Here is a 17,417-nt window from a genome sequence, read left to right as displayed (position 1 = left end):
CCGTCATCCACCTTATAAGCTGTACAGGTTTGTATTTCATGGAAATATAATTTTTTTATATCTATAGCTTCCACCTGTATGGATAGGTTGGGTTTCAGAAATTTAACAGTCTGCTGTATTAAAAGCAAGGACAAATCTAGTACAGCGAATTGTTGTAACTCTTTATGTACCATCCAGCATATTTACATGATCTCAACTCTTAAAGCATACATATTTGATTTTTCTAGGTACAAATTCTCCAGTTTCTGTGGTGATTGTGGTTGTACTAACAAGTGTTGCTGCTCTACTTCTCACTTTACTTTTGACTGTTAATAAAGGTAAGAGATGTTGTCTCGTGTCTTTATTTGTCTCTCTGAATTTTGAAAATTAACCAAAATGTTGTCAAATCAGTATGTATGCACATATACAGTATATTAAACATTAAAGAAAGTAATATAGTAAAGCAGGAAAATTATGTTTGATGAATTATTTCTGTTACATCACTACTGTGCAGTATGATACTTTAACACTTGGACTGTTTTTACAAGCTTTTAATGCATCATTAACACGATGTGACTACACCACATTTACATTTCTGTTGTTACTTCTTTCAGATGTTGCTGTAAATAAAATTTTTTACTCCAAAATTGTATATGAAGAAAACATCACTCACACAAAGGCCACAGCCAGATGAGGGAGTCAGTCTGAGGGCTTTCTTATTTGGAGGAAACAGTGCGAACCACCACGCCACCATGCTGCCTCTGCTCATACATTATTACTTATTTACAAGTAGATAATCTGCACATTTATAATTTTTATTCTTTTTAATAATGTTTTACATTTTTGCTTGGTAGTGTATGTTTTGATGTGTATGATAAAATATAGTTCATATGAGATATCCTTGGATATTAAAACAAGGCTCTGGTCAGCAGTGTTGGTGCTTTGCTTACATTGTGTTTTGTTTAGAAAATGTGAGCTGTGCCTCAAGCATCACAGCTACTCTTCACTGTGTGACCTTAGAAACCACAAACTATATCCTGTTTTCACTGAGCTGCTAAACCACCACTGCTGTAGCTGCACAGAGGTCAGTGTGCACCTACAGAATCGGTATCATGCATAACAATGGCTTGTTTGTTCATTATTACAAATCATAGTAGATGATCCATAATAATAAATGCTCACTCATTCTTATGAAGCAACAATAAGAAAAACATGAAGGGCACACGAGGCAGCTGGCAATGAATTTACACATTATCCTGTTTCATTGTGGAAAGAACTCTAATTGACTAAGTAACATTTTAATTAAAATATTTTATGTGACACAAATGCAGCAGTGATAAGAATGTTTGTTGGTTGTTTTATCCATAAAAGTTATTACAACAAAAGCAAGCATAACAGATAAGAGAAATAATGCTGCATTTTACTTAATACACAAGTTGATTTTTTCTTTCTTTTTTACATTTTCTTTATTTGTATTACTTTATCATTATCAATTGGTCTGTGACAATCTGTAATGTTGGCTAGTACAGGGAAAGAACAGTGCAAGACAAGACGAAGCTTGATTTGCATTTAATGCAGTGATCAGCACTGACCACATGATGGGGCCAAAAGCATTTCTAAGTAACTAACAGTGCGAAAGTTTCATATTAGATACAAACAGTAATGATCAACTGACAGTGTGATTTACATTTGCCTATTTTTTCATCTTTAGTGCAACATGGCCTTAAATACATTTGGGTAAAGTGTGCTTTTCCTGTAAAAAATAGATATTCCAGTTGATAACTATTTTTTTTAAAGGCTTAAATGGCATCAACCATCAGTGACAGCTCTTCATGTCAGTTTTTTTTTTCCAGTGGAGTGAAATATTTACCACATTTTTTTTCTTTCAAGCTTCATGAAGGAAAACTGTCATCTGTCACTTGTCGGGTTGAAGGAAGTAACTGAGAAAGAAAATGGACAGGACGGCAGAGTTTAATCGGTGAAAATTTAGCGTACATAATTTCTTCAAACTCACTCTCACATCATTATTTACACAACAGAACACTACAGTTGAAACCACATCCTTTTATTCCCCAGAAGTTAAGTCATCTTGTCTATATTGAGCCTGCACTCTTTTTTTAGTTGTTCATTTCTTTGTTTTGTTTTTCTTAATATAGTTTTTCATTTTCTTCAATACACATACATTTTCTCACTTCTCATGTATATCAGAGTATCCCTCAGTGCTTTTCTGTTTTTTCATGTGTTTAAATGTAAAATACAATTTACAAAACTATTATATTTCATTCACACTCATCTGTACATTCCATGAAGTGACCTAGTCCGCAAAAAAAATCAGCATCTCCCTTAAATTATTTGCACCTGTTGATTGATAATTCAACATATCTGCCATGGAAAAGGATTAGAAGATTGAATTAGAAGATTTTTATTTACTTTTTCCAAAGACATTTTCTGAGGATAAGCAAAACATTGCAATGCATTGGGGGGTTTCTCATTCTCTCTAACGTCCAGTATCATTTCTACCAGCTTCCACTGGCTGAGACAGAGGTGAAGGATGGGTTTTTTGTCACTTCTCAAGCTTCCACTGATTCAAGGCGGGCTAATTGGACTGTAGCTTATAGGAAAAAACAAAACAAACCAACAAATAAGCAAAAAAACAAGGGAAGACAAGCCCCCAGACGAGCTCCTGCTCTGTAGGACGTAACAAAGCACTTTACCATATACAGATGACATGCACATAAACATAACCAAGCATGAGTGAGAGCAAAGTGAAATATGAAAAAACTACTGAAGGAGAAAAAATAATCAAAAATGCAAAAATTAAATAATAATGTAATTTTTTAAAATTACATGTATATTATCAATTTTAATAAACACTGCTCAAAAAGTATTATGTTTTTAAATGAAAGATTATTTAATTTAAAAAAGAAAAAAAAAACACTTCCTGATCAGAGTATAGCATCAAGTCAGTTAAACTGCTGGGATATTGCTCTGGACAGATCTATCCATCTAATTAAAATTAAATTGAAGTGAATATCATGTTTATGAGACACTGTCAGTGTGCTGTTATATAACTCTGGTAATTTTTAAGGCCTGACTTGTTGCATTGATGCCCATTGCTTTACTGTCCTGTTGGATGTGTAATGTCAGATCCCTTGTATCTGACATTTGATTGGGTATCACTGTGTTGCTATGGCATGATCCTGGTAGTTATTGTTATTCAAACAATAAGAATAATAAATTCAAATTCAAACATTGCTGCATTCTTCTGTCACTGACAATTCCAAACCTGCACTCAGTCTCCTCATTACACTGGTTCTGAACAGACACAACATTGGAGTCTGTGCAAAACTTTGTTCAAAAACAGCCACTATTTGACACAAAACCACGACTGACAGCAAGCACAGAAACTTCAAACAAGTCACTGAAGTAAGGATTGAAAGATTTGCTGTTAAACAATAATGATTAAGACCTTTCTCATAAGGTTGTTTTACCTTGATTGCCAGCTGTTACTGTTTTTATCTTCATATTTATCCACCTAAACAATGCTGTAATGATACAGTTTGGTTGGATATGCATTGTTGAAACTGACTTGAAAGTGTATGACAACTGTCCTGTAATGTTACACAGAGAAACCAAATCCTGCGTGGATCTTTGTCCTGACAGACGCCTAAAATGGCTCGAGCTGTGGTAAGTTACTCTTCACTGTGTCTGTTTCTAAACATTAAATCATGTGAATTCTTAATGAAAAATACAACAACAATAATAATATGTAACTTTTTGAAGGAAAATCCACATCTTAAGAGGTTTAACTCACAAAGCAGCTCAGATGTCAGCAGTGAGAGGTATGTTTGCTTTTCAATTTAAAAAAAAATAACGACATTAAAACACCTGTTTCCATCATATGTTGCAAAAATAATCAGCTGCTGATTTTTCTTGTTATGTGTGCAGCAAGTACTGCTTCCAGGATGTGGGGATCTTACCGCCTCCTAAACGTATGAGGCTGATGACGTGGGATCTTCCCCTGCCTCCAAGTCCTCCATCATCCCCTGTGAATGATGACAATACTGATCAAAAGTGTATCAGCGGGCTGCCTTATGATGTTCCATTGCCTCCGCGTCCTCCACCTTCTGAAAAGAAGTATGCTTCCCTTCGTTCCCTTGAACACGAGAGGTCTTATTTGATGCCTCTAAGTGTCCTGGCTAATATTCCGCTGCCTCCAAGTCCTCCACCATCCCCTGTGTGTGCTGAATACACGAATCCAAAGTGTGTCAGCCCTCTGCCTCATGAGGTTCCACTCCCTCCAAGTCCTCCACCTGTTGAAGCTTTTGGTCCCTGTGGAAAGAATCCAAGTTCAACAGTGTGGTCTGTAGGTGATGAAGAGGAAGAGTTAATGCTTAAGCTCATTAGGCTGACGCTTCATGATGTTCCACTGCCTCCATGTCCTCCACCGTTTGAAAAGAAATACGCTTCACCTCATTCCCTAAAACACAAGAGGTCTGATTTGATGCCTCTCAGCCTCCTGGCTAATATTCCACTGCCTCCAAGTCCTCCACCGTCCCCTGTGTTTGCTGAATACACTGATTCAAGGTGTATCAGCCCACTGCCTCATGAGGTTCCACTGCCTCCAAGTCCTCCACCGTCCCCTGTGTTTGCTGAATACACTGATTCAAGGTGTATCAGCCCACTGCCTCATGAGGTTTCACTGCCACCAAGTCCTCCACCTGCTGATGCCTGGCCTCAGTCAAAGGACACTCATAAGGTCCTGCATCCAGATCTAAAATATGGCTGTTCTTCCCTGGACGATGAAGTGGCCTTTTTCATGTGTCCCACAGAAAAGCCTCCTGGTGTAACCGCTCTTGACGTTTCACCACGTCCACTTTATGAATTTCCACACCTTTCAGAGAAGAGATACCTCAACTTATCTACTGTTGCTTTTCCTTGTCTGGATGATTAAAGCTGTGTTTGTTGTAATAAAATAATTTTTGAGCAAATACATGTTGAGATGATTTGGTTACTTATGATGGTTATAATTATTCAAACAGCATTATTGCTGATAAACGTTTTCTACTCATTTTCTCCTTGAGCTATTTTGATGTCTATTTTGAAGATCCACTCACATTATTATTAAATATGCTTATTCTCAGTAGAGTATATAGCTATATCTGAACAAGGAATAAATTAATTTCTACCAGATACTCATTAACAAGTTACCTCAACATGAACCACTTAAATAAAGCAGGCATTAGTGGAGTGCACAGATGGGAAAAAATGACTACATGCCAGCATTTACCCACAGACAATATCGGATACTGACTTTTTCCTTAGGTCATGCGGAATAATGTTTAAGATGTCCCAACTTTCTCTCCTTGCTTCTCTACGCTCTGTGTTTTATGGGGTGACTGCAGGAGAAAAAAGGAGGGCTTTCCCCTCTGCCTTACACCCCTTCTTTGAAAACATGTGGCCTGGGAATAATTGGGTTACAACTGCAGCAGACCAATGAGTTGGCCTTGATTTGGAGAATGACTCCATTTACTTTTGTCTGACTGCCTGCTGCTCCCACAGCTGCACCTTTTATCCTCTATTCAGGATCAAGATTTTACTGTATATGCCTGGCAGGCAGCCAGATGTGATAGTGGAACACAGACTGAGCATTAGTATACAGGACTAACCTATTTCTAAATATTTTACATGTATTCAGTTATTAAAGCATCACTTTGTCTCAATTCCATTTTTAAAGTTCAAACATCATCTTTTCACACATGTGGTCATTTTAGTGCCCCTGAAGTCCAAGAAGGTCTTGCAAAGTGACTTCTTTCTACTCTACAACAAAACAAAAGAACAGTGTTCTGATGGTCACCAGTGATGAAGTTTTTTAATTTTTAAAAATGTGACTCACTAAACACTAAATCACACTACATTTAGACTAAAATATGATGAATTAGATTAGAATTAGAATTAGATTAGACATGAGTCTCATTTAACCCTTCATGATTCATGAATATGCCCAGGACTGCCATGATGAAAGAACTGGACTTGAATGTGTGTTTATGACAGGGAGAAAACGTTCATTAATAACATGTTCTGTCTGCTGTTTAAACAATAGCTAATGCATTAGTAAACCTTCCCTCCAGGGCAGTAAAAAGGAACATTATTTTGTTTTCATGGTCACCTGGCAACAAACTTTGTCTGCTGATTGGACCGTTCCATATAAGGACCATCAGAGGCCAAGGTGCAGAAACCGGTCAGCAGATATTATCAGATCCTTTCTGCGTGTCTGTTACCACAAGTTGAACCTTATGAACTGTGGCAAGGTTTCCTCATGCCATCTGTCTTCTTTATCCAAAACTTTTCCACCAATCAAAACAGACCAAACCTTTTCCAGCCCTCCTCCCATTTCCCATTTAGAACCCAGTAGCTGTTGGTTTCTTTTCAGCTGGGAATAGGATAAAGGAAGGTCAAGGTCTCTGAGCACTGTAATTAATGTGAACTCATTCATTTTTGGAATAAGCAGCAGCTGGGCCTGCTTAGTCTCAGTCAAATTCTCAGGGTCAGTCAAACAATGAAGGCTCTTATCTTCAAACAAAGCCTCCTTAGTTAATGAAGTAAGTAAACACAATGACACACCCAGCTAAAGCTACTTCAAGATTCAAATCTAAAATATAACTGAATTAAATGAATTATACAAAAATAGCTTTAGGGAAATACTCAGTGAAATGAGGTTACTTTAAGTTTGTCAGAAACACTGTACAGCTTTGCAGCTTTGATAACTTTTCGTGGTCACTATCCATCCTGAATAGCAAATTAATTAACTGGTCAAGTAAGCATTCATGCCAGTGTGGAACACAATACATCCAGTGTAATCTCTGTCCAAAAATGGAACCCTGTTTTAGTGCACAAGCAGACCCTTCCAGAAAGTGTCATCTGGAATTTCACAGTAATGAACCAGCGCTTGAACCCATGTTCCAAATCGTTGGCACAGTAGGCCAGATGAAATAGTCAGTTGGATAAGCCCACACAAGCACAGTGCATGCACAGACTCGCAAATGCACACAGGAGAAACAAAACACATGTACATGCTTATATACATGCGTGATATGAGTATAGGCCCCAAATCCAGTTTCAGTCATTTTGTACACTATCAATCTCACTCACTCACTCACTCACTCACACACACACACACACACACACACAAATACACACAAAGACCTCCTTTCTGACCATGGAAACCATGGAGATGCCAAGCAAACAAGCGCTCTCATTTGGCTGCCCAGCGGCTGGCAGGCAGCTTGTTGGCCTGTGTCTGCACCAAGTCACTGTGTCAGATGTGTGATGGGACACCATACAAGCCCAATTCAACCATTAAAATTCATTACTTCATTCATGGGCGGTAAGGTAACTTAAATAGATCCACTTACCTTAGAGGTACTTTATTAAATGAAAAATTGAGATGGGGTGATCTGTATTTTTGTCAAGGCAAGTATTAAACTTAAGTGTTTTGGGTATCTGACATTGTCCTTGATGCAAGTTTGTTGGGTGTGTTGACGAGGAATGCATGTGCTTACAATTAACTACATTTCTGAGCTGGGTTGTGCTGATCGCTCACATCCATGCACTGTTATGTTGTGTTTAAGGGTCACAGGGTTTAATTGGGCTATTTTCATACTTTGTTGTCTAGTTTTAGCATGCTCTCTTATTCTATAACATCACAAACCAAATTTCTTAGTGTCTGCTGTAAAATTACAACATCATTGTTGGAGGGAGGCTATTTGAAGCATTTTAATTCCTATTATTGTTGTCAGCTGTTGATTGTTTTTGGTTATATAAGATGACTTGAGGCAAAGCTTGACATGATGATTGTGGATGAGAAATGTGGCGGTATAATAATTATGGTATAATTCTTGGTAATAGGACTAATGTTGGCTTTTAGGAAAGAGCATGGTCTTGAAATTAGTGCTTATTTTCTCTCTCTGTCTTGTTTTTTCTCTTTGACTGCTGCAGATGGTCACATCTTTTTTTGTTGTTGGTGTTTTTGTTTTTTTGTTTGCAGATGATCACATCTAAGCAGCCAGGTTAACTGTACCACATATGAAGAATGATTGGAAAAATGTTGGACTCTGGGCCCTGAAAACCTGAATTGGTTGAGCAGCTAAAAATTAATGGATTGATTGGTTCCTTTGTTTGCACAGCTCTATATGTGAATTCATTTTAATACTGTGACAAACTTGTGTCCTGGACCCCAGTACAACACACACATACAATGCTGCAGGGTAGGTGGATATTTTTTTCAGCAATAATTCACACTTGTTGTTCTGCCTTCTATAAGTTTTAGAAGTTACAGTTTTGTAAACTGACCGAGAGCTGCCTCTAGTGGCTGCTTTGTAATATTGTTTGATTACTTTGGAAAAAGCAAAATAGTAGTGATGGGATTTCCGGCTCTTTTTAGAGAACCGGCTCTTTCGGCTCGGCTCACTAAAAAGAGTCGGCTCTTTCGGCTCCGAACCGGCTCTTCGGGTTGTTTTGTTGCTTTAATTAATTTATTATTAACAATAATATAAAATTATGCACAAAAGGAATTACTAATGTAAAAGAAAAAGTGGTTTTATTTATATATGTTTATATATAAATATATGCGATGGCCCCTTGAGACAAAGCACGTACAAACTCCAAAAAGCATGTACAAATTCCAAAGCACGTACAAACTTGGTACTTGCTGGTTTGTGTGGCCACTAGGTAACAAAAGCTCAACACTGCGCCTAGCATTCTGGAGCACTTCTGTTGTCTTTTGTACATGTTTTGGAGTTTTTACGTGTTTTTGAGTTTGTATGTGTTTTGGAGTTTGTACGTGCTTCGGGGTTTGAACGTGCTTCGGAGTTTGTACGTGCTATGGAGTTTGTACATGTTTTGGAGTTTGTACGTGCTATGGAGTTTGTACGTGCTTTGGAGTTTGTACGTGCTATGGAGTTTTTACATGTTTTAGAGTTTTTACGTGCTTCGGAGTTTGTGTGTGTGTATGCGTTAGTCCCCGTAGGAAAATTACTCCTCTGCATTTAACCAATGCAGCGCCCGGGGAGCAGTGTGTAGGGACGGTACCTTGCTCAGGGGTACCTGAGGGTGGTTGTTCAGTGGAGTCGAACCCCCGACCTTCCGGTCATGGGGCAACCACTCTACCTACTGAGCTATCCCTGCCCCATCCCTGAGTTTGTACGTGCTATGGAGTTTGTACGTGCTTCGGAGTTTGTACGTGCTATGGAGTTTTTACATGTTTTGGAGTTTGTACGTGCTTCGGAGTTTGTACATGCTATGGAGTTTTTACGTGTTTTGGAGTTTGTACGTGTTTTGGAGTTTGTACGTGCTTTGGAGTTTGTACGTGCTATGGAGTTTTTACATGTTTTGGAGTTTGTACGTGCTTCGGAGTTTGTACGTGTTTTGGAGTTTGTACGTGTTTTGGAGTTTGTACGTGCTTCGGAGTTTGTACGTGCTATGGAGTTTTTACATGTTTTGGAGTTTGTACGTGCTTCGGAGTTTGTACATGCTATGGAGTTTGTACGTGTTTTGGAGTTTGTACGTGCTTCGGAGTTTGTACATGCTATGGAGTTTGTACATGTTTTGGAGTTTGTACGTGCTTCGGAGTTTGTACATGCTATGGAGTTTTTACGTGTTTTGGAGTTTTTACGTGTTTTGGAGTTTTTACGTGTTTTGGAGTTTTTACATGTTTTGGAGTTTGTACGTGCTTTGTCTCTAGGGTACCGTAAATATACTTTTATTTATTCACCCCACATAAAATGTAATAAATAAATCATATAATACAAAAACCAACTATTCACATTTCAACTTTTAAATATTTACATTTTCAGCTTTTTCCTTTTAAACAAATTTAAAGTGAAACAACACAAAACACTGCAAACCACAAATAAATATAAATTAAAATTTGAAAACAAAAAGAAGATGTACATTCTCTGTCATATGGGCCTACATGAATAAACTTTCTGAATCCTTTATCATCTGCAACTGAAAATAGTTGTGGATGATTACTATACCTTTCTAATGTGCCATTGTCCCTGGCTCTCTTTCTCTGTCTCCCTCTCCTGCTCTGTTCCTGTGCTACTGCCAGTGTAACTACCGCCCCTCCCCCTCTTCCCAGCGCAAAGCACAAGACTCCATGCGGAGTGAAGCGGAAAAAAAGTGGTGAGAGGGTGAGAAAAAGAAAAAAAGGAAAAAAAAAACACCACGGCTGGTGATAAGGAGCTGGCTCGCGTCCTTCACTTCAAAGACCCGGCTCTAACAGCCGTTTCGTTCGCGACCGACACATCACTACAAAATAGAGAAAGCGAAAATCCCAACATGGCTGAACGTAATGGCGTAGTATTATTGTTCTAAGCGGATATGGACCTTAAAATGTTGTTGCTTTGTTGTCGCTTTCTTATGTTTAAAATGGTATGATAATTTGTACATTTAATTGAGTATGAACGTGTTATTTTGTAAGCTTGCTGTAAGCGTGTATCAAACTAATTTACAATGTTAGTTAGCTATTACAATATTTTATATGATTTCAGTTTAACAATCGTCAAATAGAAGGTCAGAGGCCATTCTTCAAAAACACAAAAAAGAAAAATACCTTATCTCGCTTATCTTGCTATCTAGCTGGTGAAAACTAGGAAGCTCAGGGCGATGACAGCATACTTGTGCTTTGCAGCTTTTCAGCCATATTGCCTCTGGCTCAGTTCTCCCCTCTTCTCTGGTCCCAGCAGGCCAGTAAAAACAGGGAAAGCACGATTAGTCGATTGATCCCAGGTGTCCTGCCAGCCTCCTTGGCAGTGCCCCCAACCCCAGCACACCATCTCTTCCCTGTTGTGGAGCTGCAGACCACACCTCACCCATGTGTGCCCATGTGTCCAAAGACCCTGATGACAGAAACCTGAGATATTGATAGCCCAACTGGGGAGAGCTGAACCCCTTCACCAGCAGGTGAACAGTGAATACCAATCTTAAAGCAATGTGGGTGTATTTGGAAAGGCTTCTACAGCGCTACAGTATATTCTGTGTGCTGCTCCTCTGCCTACTTTAATGGATACCACTTTATTCAATAACTCGAGTTAGTTCAAGAAATTCTGCACATAAATCTTCCCTCTGGTAACGTAATGTTGTGTTTGATGTATAAATCACCTTTGAAGTGAATATGACTTGAAAAGAAAAGGCAGCAATATGCTGAGTGTTTATGTTCTTCTTCTTTCGGGCATCAATCAGTCAGCAGAGCGATTCAGTGCATCTGGGCAACAGATCCTTTTCCCATTCACACTCAGTACATTTATAACCAAGGATGAAACTGGTCGGCTGACAGTAAGACTTTGTGCCACTTTCATGGTAGGCATTAAAGTGGGAACTGTACAATTTATTACACCTGTGTATTTTTTGCAGGATTATTCATATAAAATCTTTATATCTTTTTTTCACAGCAAATGTCTTTTAATGTATCTTTCCTGTGAGCTTCTCTACCCGTGCACTGGACAATACCTATCTTTTAGTACTCTTCTCATCTAGTATCACCAATATCCTAGTTTACAGAAGAGTTCCACATGAACCCTCTTTCCCTTCAGTTACATTGCATCCATTGTGTGTCCATTGTAACCTTTCACCAGAGAACATTAAAATGAAGTTTTGAGGGCTGTGCTTCCTTTAAGATATTTTTCTTGTCTATGTAGGATGACCTCCAAATAACATTTAGATGAGGTAACATTAACCTTTGTCCTGAAACTAATCAATATTAATGACATTCTTTTGCCTGGGTGGCTGCCAGCTCCTCAGGGCAGGGCCCACATTGGCAATGCAATAATAGCTGGAAAACCTGGCGATTTTTATTGTTTCACCAAAAGATTCCTTACTGACTTCAGGTAACAAGGTTAAAACATGTCTTTATATTTGTTTTATCATATTGCAAATGAGAAAGCTCATCAAGTTAATTAGTTCCATTTCTGTCCGTTTCTTTTTGTGAGTCTAATACACATTATTCCCAGTAGGTTAATAGAGTTTCCCACTGCAAATCTTTATTTAATGTGCTGAAGTGAACTGGAAGTCCGGCATGAAATATTCACTCTTGAATGCACATGAATCAAACTTTGTGGTAAGTTTGAGTCATAAGTCTGAACGTGGGGATGAGCTCATGTTTGTTAGCGACATGGTCTAACTCATTGGTTTCATCAAGGCAGTCTAAAGAAAACCTCTGCACATCTGTGGATCTATCAAACATTATGTCATATTAACACAACTATAATTACACAATCCCAGTCATTGGCATTGGAATGGAGTAAACTCAGTGTGTGAGAGCGGGTGGTTTTGGAGTTTCTCAGTGTAATTCTTCGATAAGCTGTTCACAGTGTGGCCTTTAACTTTGAAAAAACATTTTTTGTCAGTCTTTATAGAAATATTGCCCAAAGGCTCCTGTTTCTGGTTAAGGAAAAAAAGTTTTGAAATTAAGTAAAATCAGATGAATATCATTGTTTGATTGACTCCTATAGTCAAAACGTAACCATATGTTGTACTAAAAGTTCTTCTTTTTATGAAGATACAATACAGCCATATCTCCAAAATTGTCTTTTGGGAAATAAAGCCATTTTTGGGGGGGATGATAGAGTGAATGCAAATTTATTCCAAGTCAAATGAGGCACAGAGTACACTATTATAAGATTTTTTTTCTAAATAGATAAGGATTCTTGCGAGGCTGGATGACCTCATTTTATCACATTCACCTTGATCCATTCATCAGATTTCCATTTTTTTTCTAGTCTACCTTCTCAGGTACGTGATGTATTATTTTGAGTTGCTGAACTTGTGTATCTACTTTCTGTCTCTCTTCCATCTCTGCTCAGACTTGCCCTTTCCACCCATATCATTGCCAATCACCCCTTTGTGCAGTCTTTTGTTCATAGTTTTTGTTTATAATTCTTTTTTTTTTCTTGATTTTTGAAATTAATATTCTCACATTTTGTTCGAAATATGAAATCCCTGATACATTGATGGCATGGACCAGTATGTAACCTGAAAGCATCTTTGTCTTTTTAACTCAGAGGGATAAGAAAAAAAGATGCAATCTCACTGCAAGTATGGCAAGTGATCAAAAGATTAAACAAATAAAGTGAGAGGCTGTATGCACCTTGAACTAGTCTGAAATTAAGTAGAATCTGATGAATATCATTGCATACCAGTCTATCACAAGACAGTTATTGCTAAATTCACATGCATACAGCTCATTTTAACACACATTAACGTGACATTTTTGGATTGCAAGTGATGGTTTCAGCTTAGTTTCATCCATAAACAAAAGTCAGAAGACAAAATACAAATTTAGGCAATCCTGATATCTGAAAAAATCCCCGACTCTCTTTTAATGAAGAAGGACTCTTGATGTGGAAACCGATCCACTGCCTCCATCTGTCGTAAAAACACCTCATCCAGAGTCAGGTTTTGGTGAGAGTATCCAAAACATAGAGCCATCTGTTTGCTTATTATGTTCACTTTTTTTTAAACAGACTCAACAGGGCAGATATTTTTGCACTTTTCTGAAAAACAAAAGATCTTCTAGCAAAGCCCTCTTGGCAACTGCGTGACAGCTCCTCTGACCATTTATATTCTTCAGAATAAACAAAAACCTCACAGGGTATTCGTTACATGTAGCATATGGCCTGCATATCTTTAACACTATGAACAAATATCGGCTAATTCCCGATCTGTCTTCGAATGCCATCTTATGTCATCTGTTTGCGGTACACTGTGGATTCTGTTACCCTCCAGTCAAGTTAGTCCAAATCTTTAAACACAAATGACATGCTGTTGACACGATTTCCAAGTACTTTATGTTTCTTTGCTGCAAAATTAATTTGTCACTCTTGTTTTGTTTAAATGTGAAGTGTTAGCTCAGTTCAGTATAAGCAGTTTAGTTCAGGGCGGGGTGACATATGATTAGGCAACTTAGCTTAAGTAACTATAAGTCAGTGAGCACATAAGGTAGGTCTGACAAAGGCTATACAAATGACTAAACTTGATACATTTAATCTATTTCAAATCAGAAACATCCATGAAACACATGCCAAACTTTTTTATTTGAGTGAGTTCATGAGAAAAAAACAAGTGTTCAAAAGTGAAGCATGTGTTACTTGGTTACTTTCTACCACGTTTTACTAAGATCTATCAAAACAGTTTACATTATTTTGCTAAGCTGTATGACTGAAAAGATCCTCCTGAGGTTTGGTTCAGGAGGATCTTTTCAGTCTCACTTGAGTGTGAAGTCCAGACTTATTTCTCATCTAGTAGCTAAGTGACAGTGAGGTCATGGTGTTGCTGTCTCAAGATCAGTGACTGTCTCTTTCTAAATCCCCTTTTAATGAGAATCAAAGCCAAGCGTAATCCAAGCTTCAATATCTTTTCAGGGCCAACTTAAACATTAAGAGGATTGAGAGGCTTCCATGCACAAGAATCTCTGCAAACAAACCATGGGTGTACACAAACTGTGTGGCTTTTTCATGCTTTTGTGAAGATTTTTACCACTACTATCCTTCTATTCTTTTTATACCCTATTTAAAAAAAACTCAAATACCTTCATGAGTAACAAAATTGGTCCTGAAGTCTATCCATACTGAGGCACACAGTTTTCTCCAAGTCTGAATTAAAACAACTACATTCAAAGAAGTTTGCAAGTTACTTGTAATTACTTTGTGCAAACAAACATAGAAGTCTAGAAACTGGTTTAAAAAAGGTTTTTTCACAGAGCAGCAGATTTTCTTCTAAAAGAATTGTGTGCGCTATACAGACAGTAATGCAATGTGTGCAATGTGGCCAGCAAGTGGTCGGACATCAAAATAAAAGAAATGCTGCAATGTCCCAGCTCTGACTGTAAAGTTCTTCTCATGTTTTAAAGTGGTCAACAGTAAACCTTTCTGTTGCAGTGCAAAAACAGTCATGTGTCTTAATATCGCTGCATCAGCTTCAGTAACAAAGCTTTGAGTGCTTTATTAGACACCAAAGTGCATGTGTTTTCATAAAGCTACCGACTCCTTCATCACACTCTAGTCTTCCACCAAAGCCAAAATTAAGTTACTGTGTGCTCTTTGTATGCGTTTTTGAATTATGGAACATCTTCAGTTTCTCTGTGAAAAGGAATGGCTAGAATGCTGTTCTGCTGCATGTGCAGTCACTTAAAGCCAAATGCAGCTTGGGTACTCGTCCAGAGAGACTCTGCAAATCATGGCTGGCACAAGCAACAGAGTCATATTTGCGGAGCACAAACCTGGAATGAACACTATGCTCAATAAAAAGGGAATGAAGTGCACAGATTATAAAAGAGAAGATAAAGCAAACAGATGTTGTCTGTAAACACAAAGGATGCACTGTATTATTAACTTTCTGAAACCTAATGTAAATTATAAGAAGAATCATCTGTAGGTAAGTGTGTGATGGAAATTCATTGATATCTCTAACAGCAAAGTATAGAAAACAACAGGGTAGAATGGATCTATATGAGAACGTGTAAAGAAGGAAAAATGGCAACTTGATGTATGAGGTAGATCCTGCATGATGATTAGCTTCTGTATATGTACAGAAAGAGCTGTCAAGCCTGTACTTCTACCAGAGGGCTCCAGAATGACATAGCCCCTAACTATTGCAGCCAAGGATTAAATATATTGCATTGGGCGTGTCATTAAACTCTGATTTATTGTTCCACCATAAAAAAGTATACAGAGTCTATTCTGATTTATCCACAAACTTATTGTGAGATGTCTATACTGTATGTGGAAGCGTTTTCCATGAAGTTCAACACAATAAACTTGGCCGACACTGGCTAGATTTCTGATCTGGTAAGTAATAAAATTGCTTAGTCAGCTTTCACAGTCTTAGTTGCTTAGTTTGTGATGCTGCAGCCTGCAGAGCAAAGCAAGCTGTGTTTCTGAGCAACTTGAAATGTTTATCTTTAAGAATGTTTATTGCTGAAGCAGAACTCTTAGCACGCAACAGCTGTATATCTCACTGCCTGTTTTCATTACACCTCACTGTGTGGGTCTGGGAAGTTTTTTAGTGTGAAGGGAATCTGCACCAAAATTGAGGTCATTTTAATTTTTATTTCATAAATTTCTCTGTGTCTGAACCCTTGCAGTGGCACAAATATATTTGTATAGTATATTTGTAGTATAGTAGTAAAACAAAAAAGATATGGATAAAGTAAACATTATGAGTGTTACGGGTGTCTGAAGCATTAGCAGCTGTGAAGTAGGAGTGAACTTAGCCCTTTGCTTCACCGTCTATCATTCTTTTAGATTCCTACTGTCCTTCAAATATTGATTTCTCTTTCACTTGCTGAAGTTTAACTCATTCTAATAACAAATTATATATATATAATATATATATTATACACATATATTAGGTTTTAGCTGTTCTTATTCTGCTGGATGGAGACCCCTGTTGTTGTACCTGGAATCTGCTGGATCCACTCTCCTTGTTTGGGGGTTCCTAATGTTCCTACCACTGGGACCACTTTGGACTTCCAGATCTGCTCCAGCTGTTCCTTCAGCCCTGGGACTATTTTCTCACATTGCTGTCTAATGGTATTGCCACAGCTATCCCAACTGTGATCTTCTGCTCTTTGTCAACCACCAGTGTCTGGTTTGTTGGCCATCATCAGCTTGTCTGTTTAGAACTGTGTTGTTCTCACTGACCTTTGCTGATGTCTCCTATTGGGACTTGGGGACTTTTAGTCCATATGTGGCACAAATGTTCCTGTCCCACTTGGTTGTGCTTTAAAGTGTACGCTGTCCCAACTTTCATCCTACATCCTGCTATGTGTTGACAGTCTCTGGGCACTTTTGCACAGTCTGCAACTGGGGTCCTGCTGGCTGTGGTAGATCTCTGCCTGTATGGATATGCTGGTTAAGGTCTGTTTTTGTGACATGATCAGATCCGCTCTACTGTCCTTTTTCTACCCAGGGATAGGACCTCTTGTCCATCACTTCCCCTATTTGTTTATGGTATACCCCATGAGGGGTTGGTCTTCCATGATAGTTCTGCTTCCCGTTCCTCATGACTGTCTGTCTTCAGCTGCTTGAGGCACTCTGGGAGCCATTATGTATACATATAAAGGGGCTTCATTAATCTGTTTAGCTACATGCTTATGCTTTAAGTACACTGATCAGCCACAACATTAGAACCACCTGCCTTACATTCTGTAGGTCTCCCTTATGACACCAAAATTGACCATTGAGGTATGGACACAGGACACAGTCAGGCACTGGTTGGGGATTTAGGAGAGTTTTGAGAAAGTATTTTCCACATGAATGCTAGCAGCCAAAGTTTCGCTGCAGTATCAGCACTGTAATGAAATGACCAATGCTGTTCATATTAGGTGTCAATGATGGAGGCTTACTAAAGCAACGAACTAGGCATATAACCACAGGCAA

At 38.3% G+C, this 17,417-nt stretch overlaps 1 protein-coding gene across 1 annotated transcript; it reads left to right on the top strand.

Annotated features, from left to right (window-relative positions):
* Positions 1-3,651: 3,651 nt before the first annotated feature.
* On the top strand, positions 3,652-4,933 carry LOC146379436 (uncharacterized). The gene is made up of 3 exons (XM_084940882.1): positions 3,652-3,666; positions 3,763-3,821; positions 3,928-4,933. Exons 1-3 carry the CDS (start codon positions 3,652-3,654, stop codon positions 4,931-4,933), a joined length of 1,080 nt encoding a protein of 359 aa, XP_084797008.1.
* The last annotated feature ends 12,484 nt before the right edge of the window (positions 4,934-17,417 follow it).

This window comes from Perissodus microlepis, chromosome 10 (genome assembly GCF_051167445.1).
Source record: "Perissodus microlepis isolate ML-2025 ecotype Zambia chromosome 10, ASM5116744v1, whole genome shotgun sequence".
Classification (NCBI taxonomy): domain Eukaryota; kingdom Metazoa; phylum Chordata; class Actinopteri; order Cichliformes; family Cichlidae; genus Perissodus; species Perissodus microlepis.
This window is presented reverse-complemented; position numbering and strand designations above follow the sequence as displayed.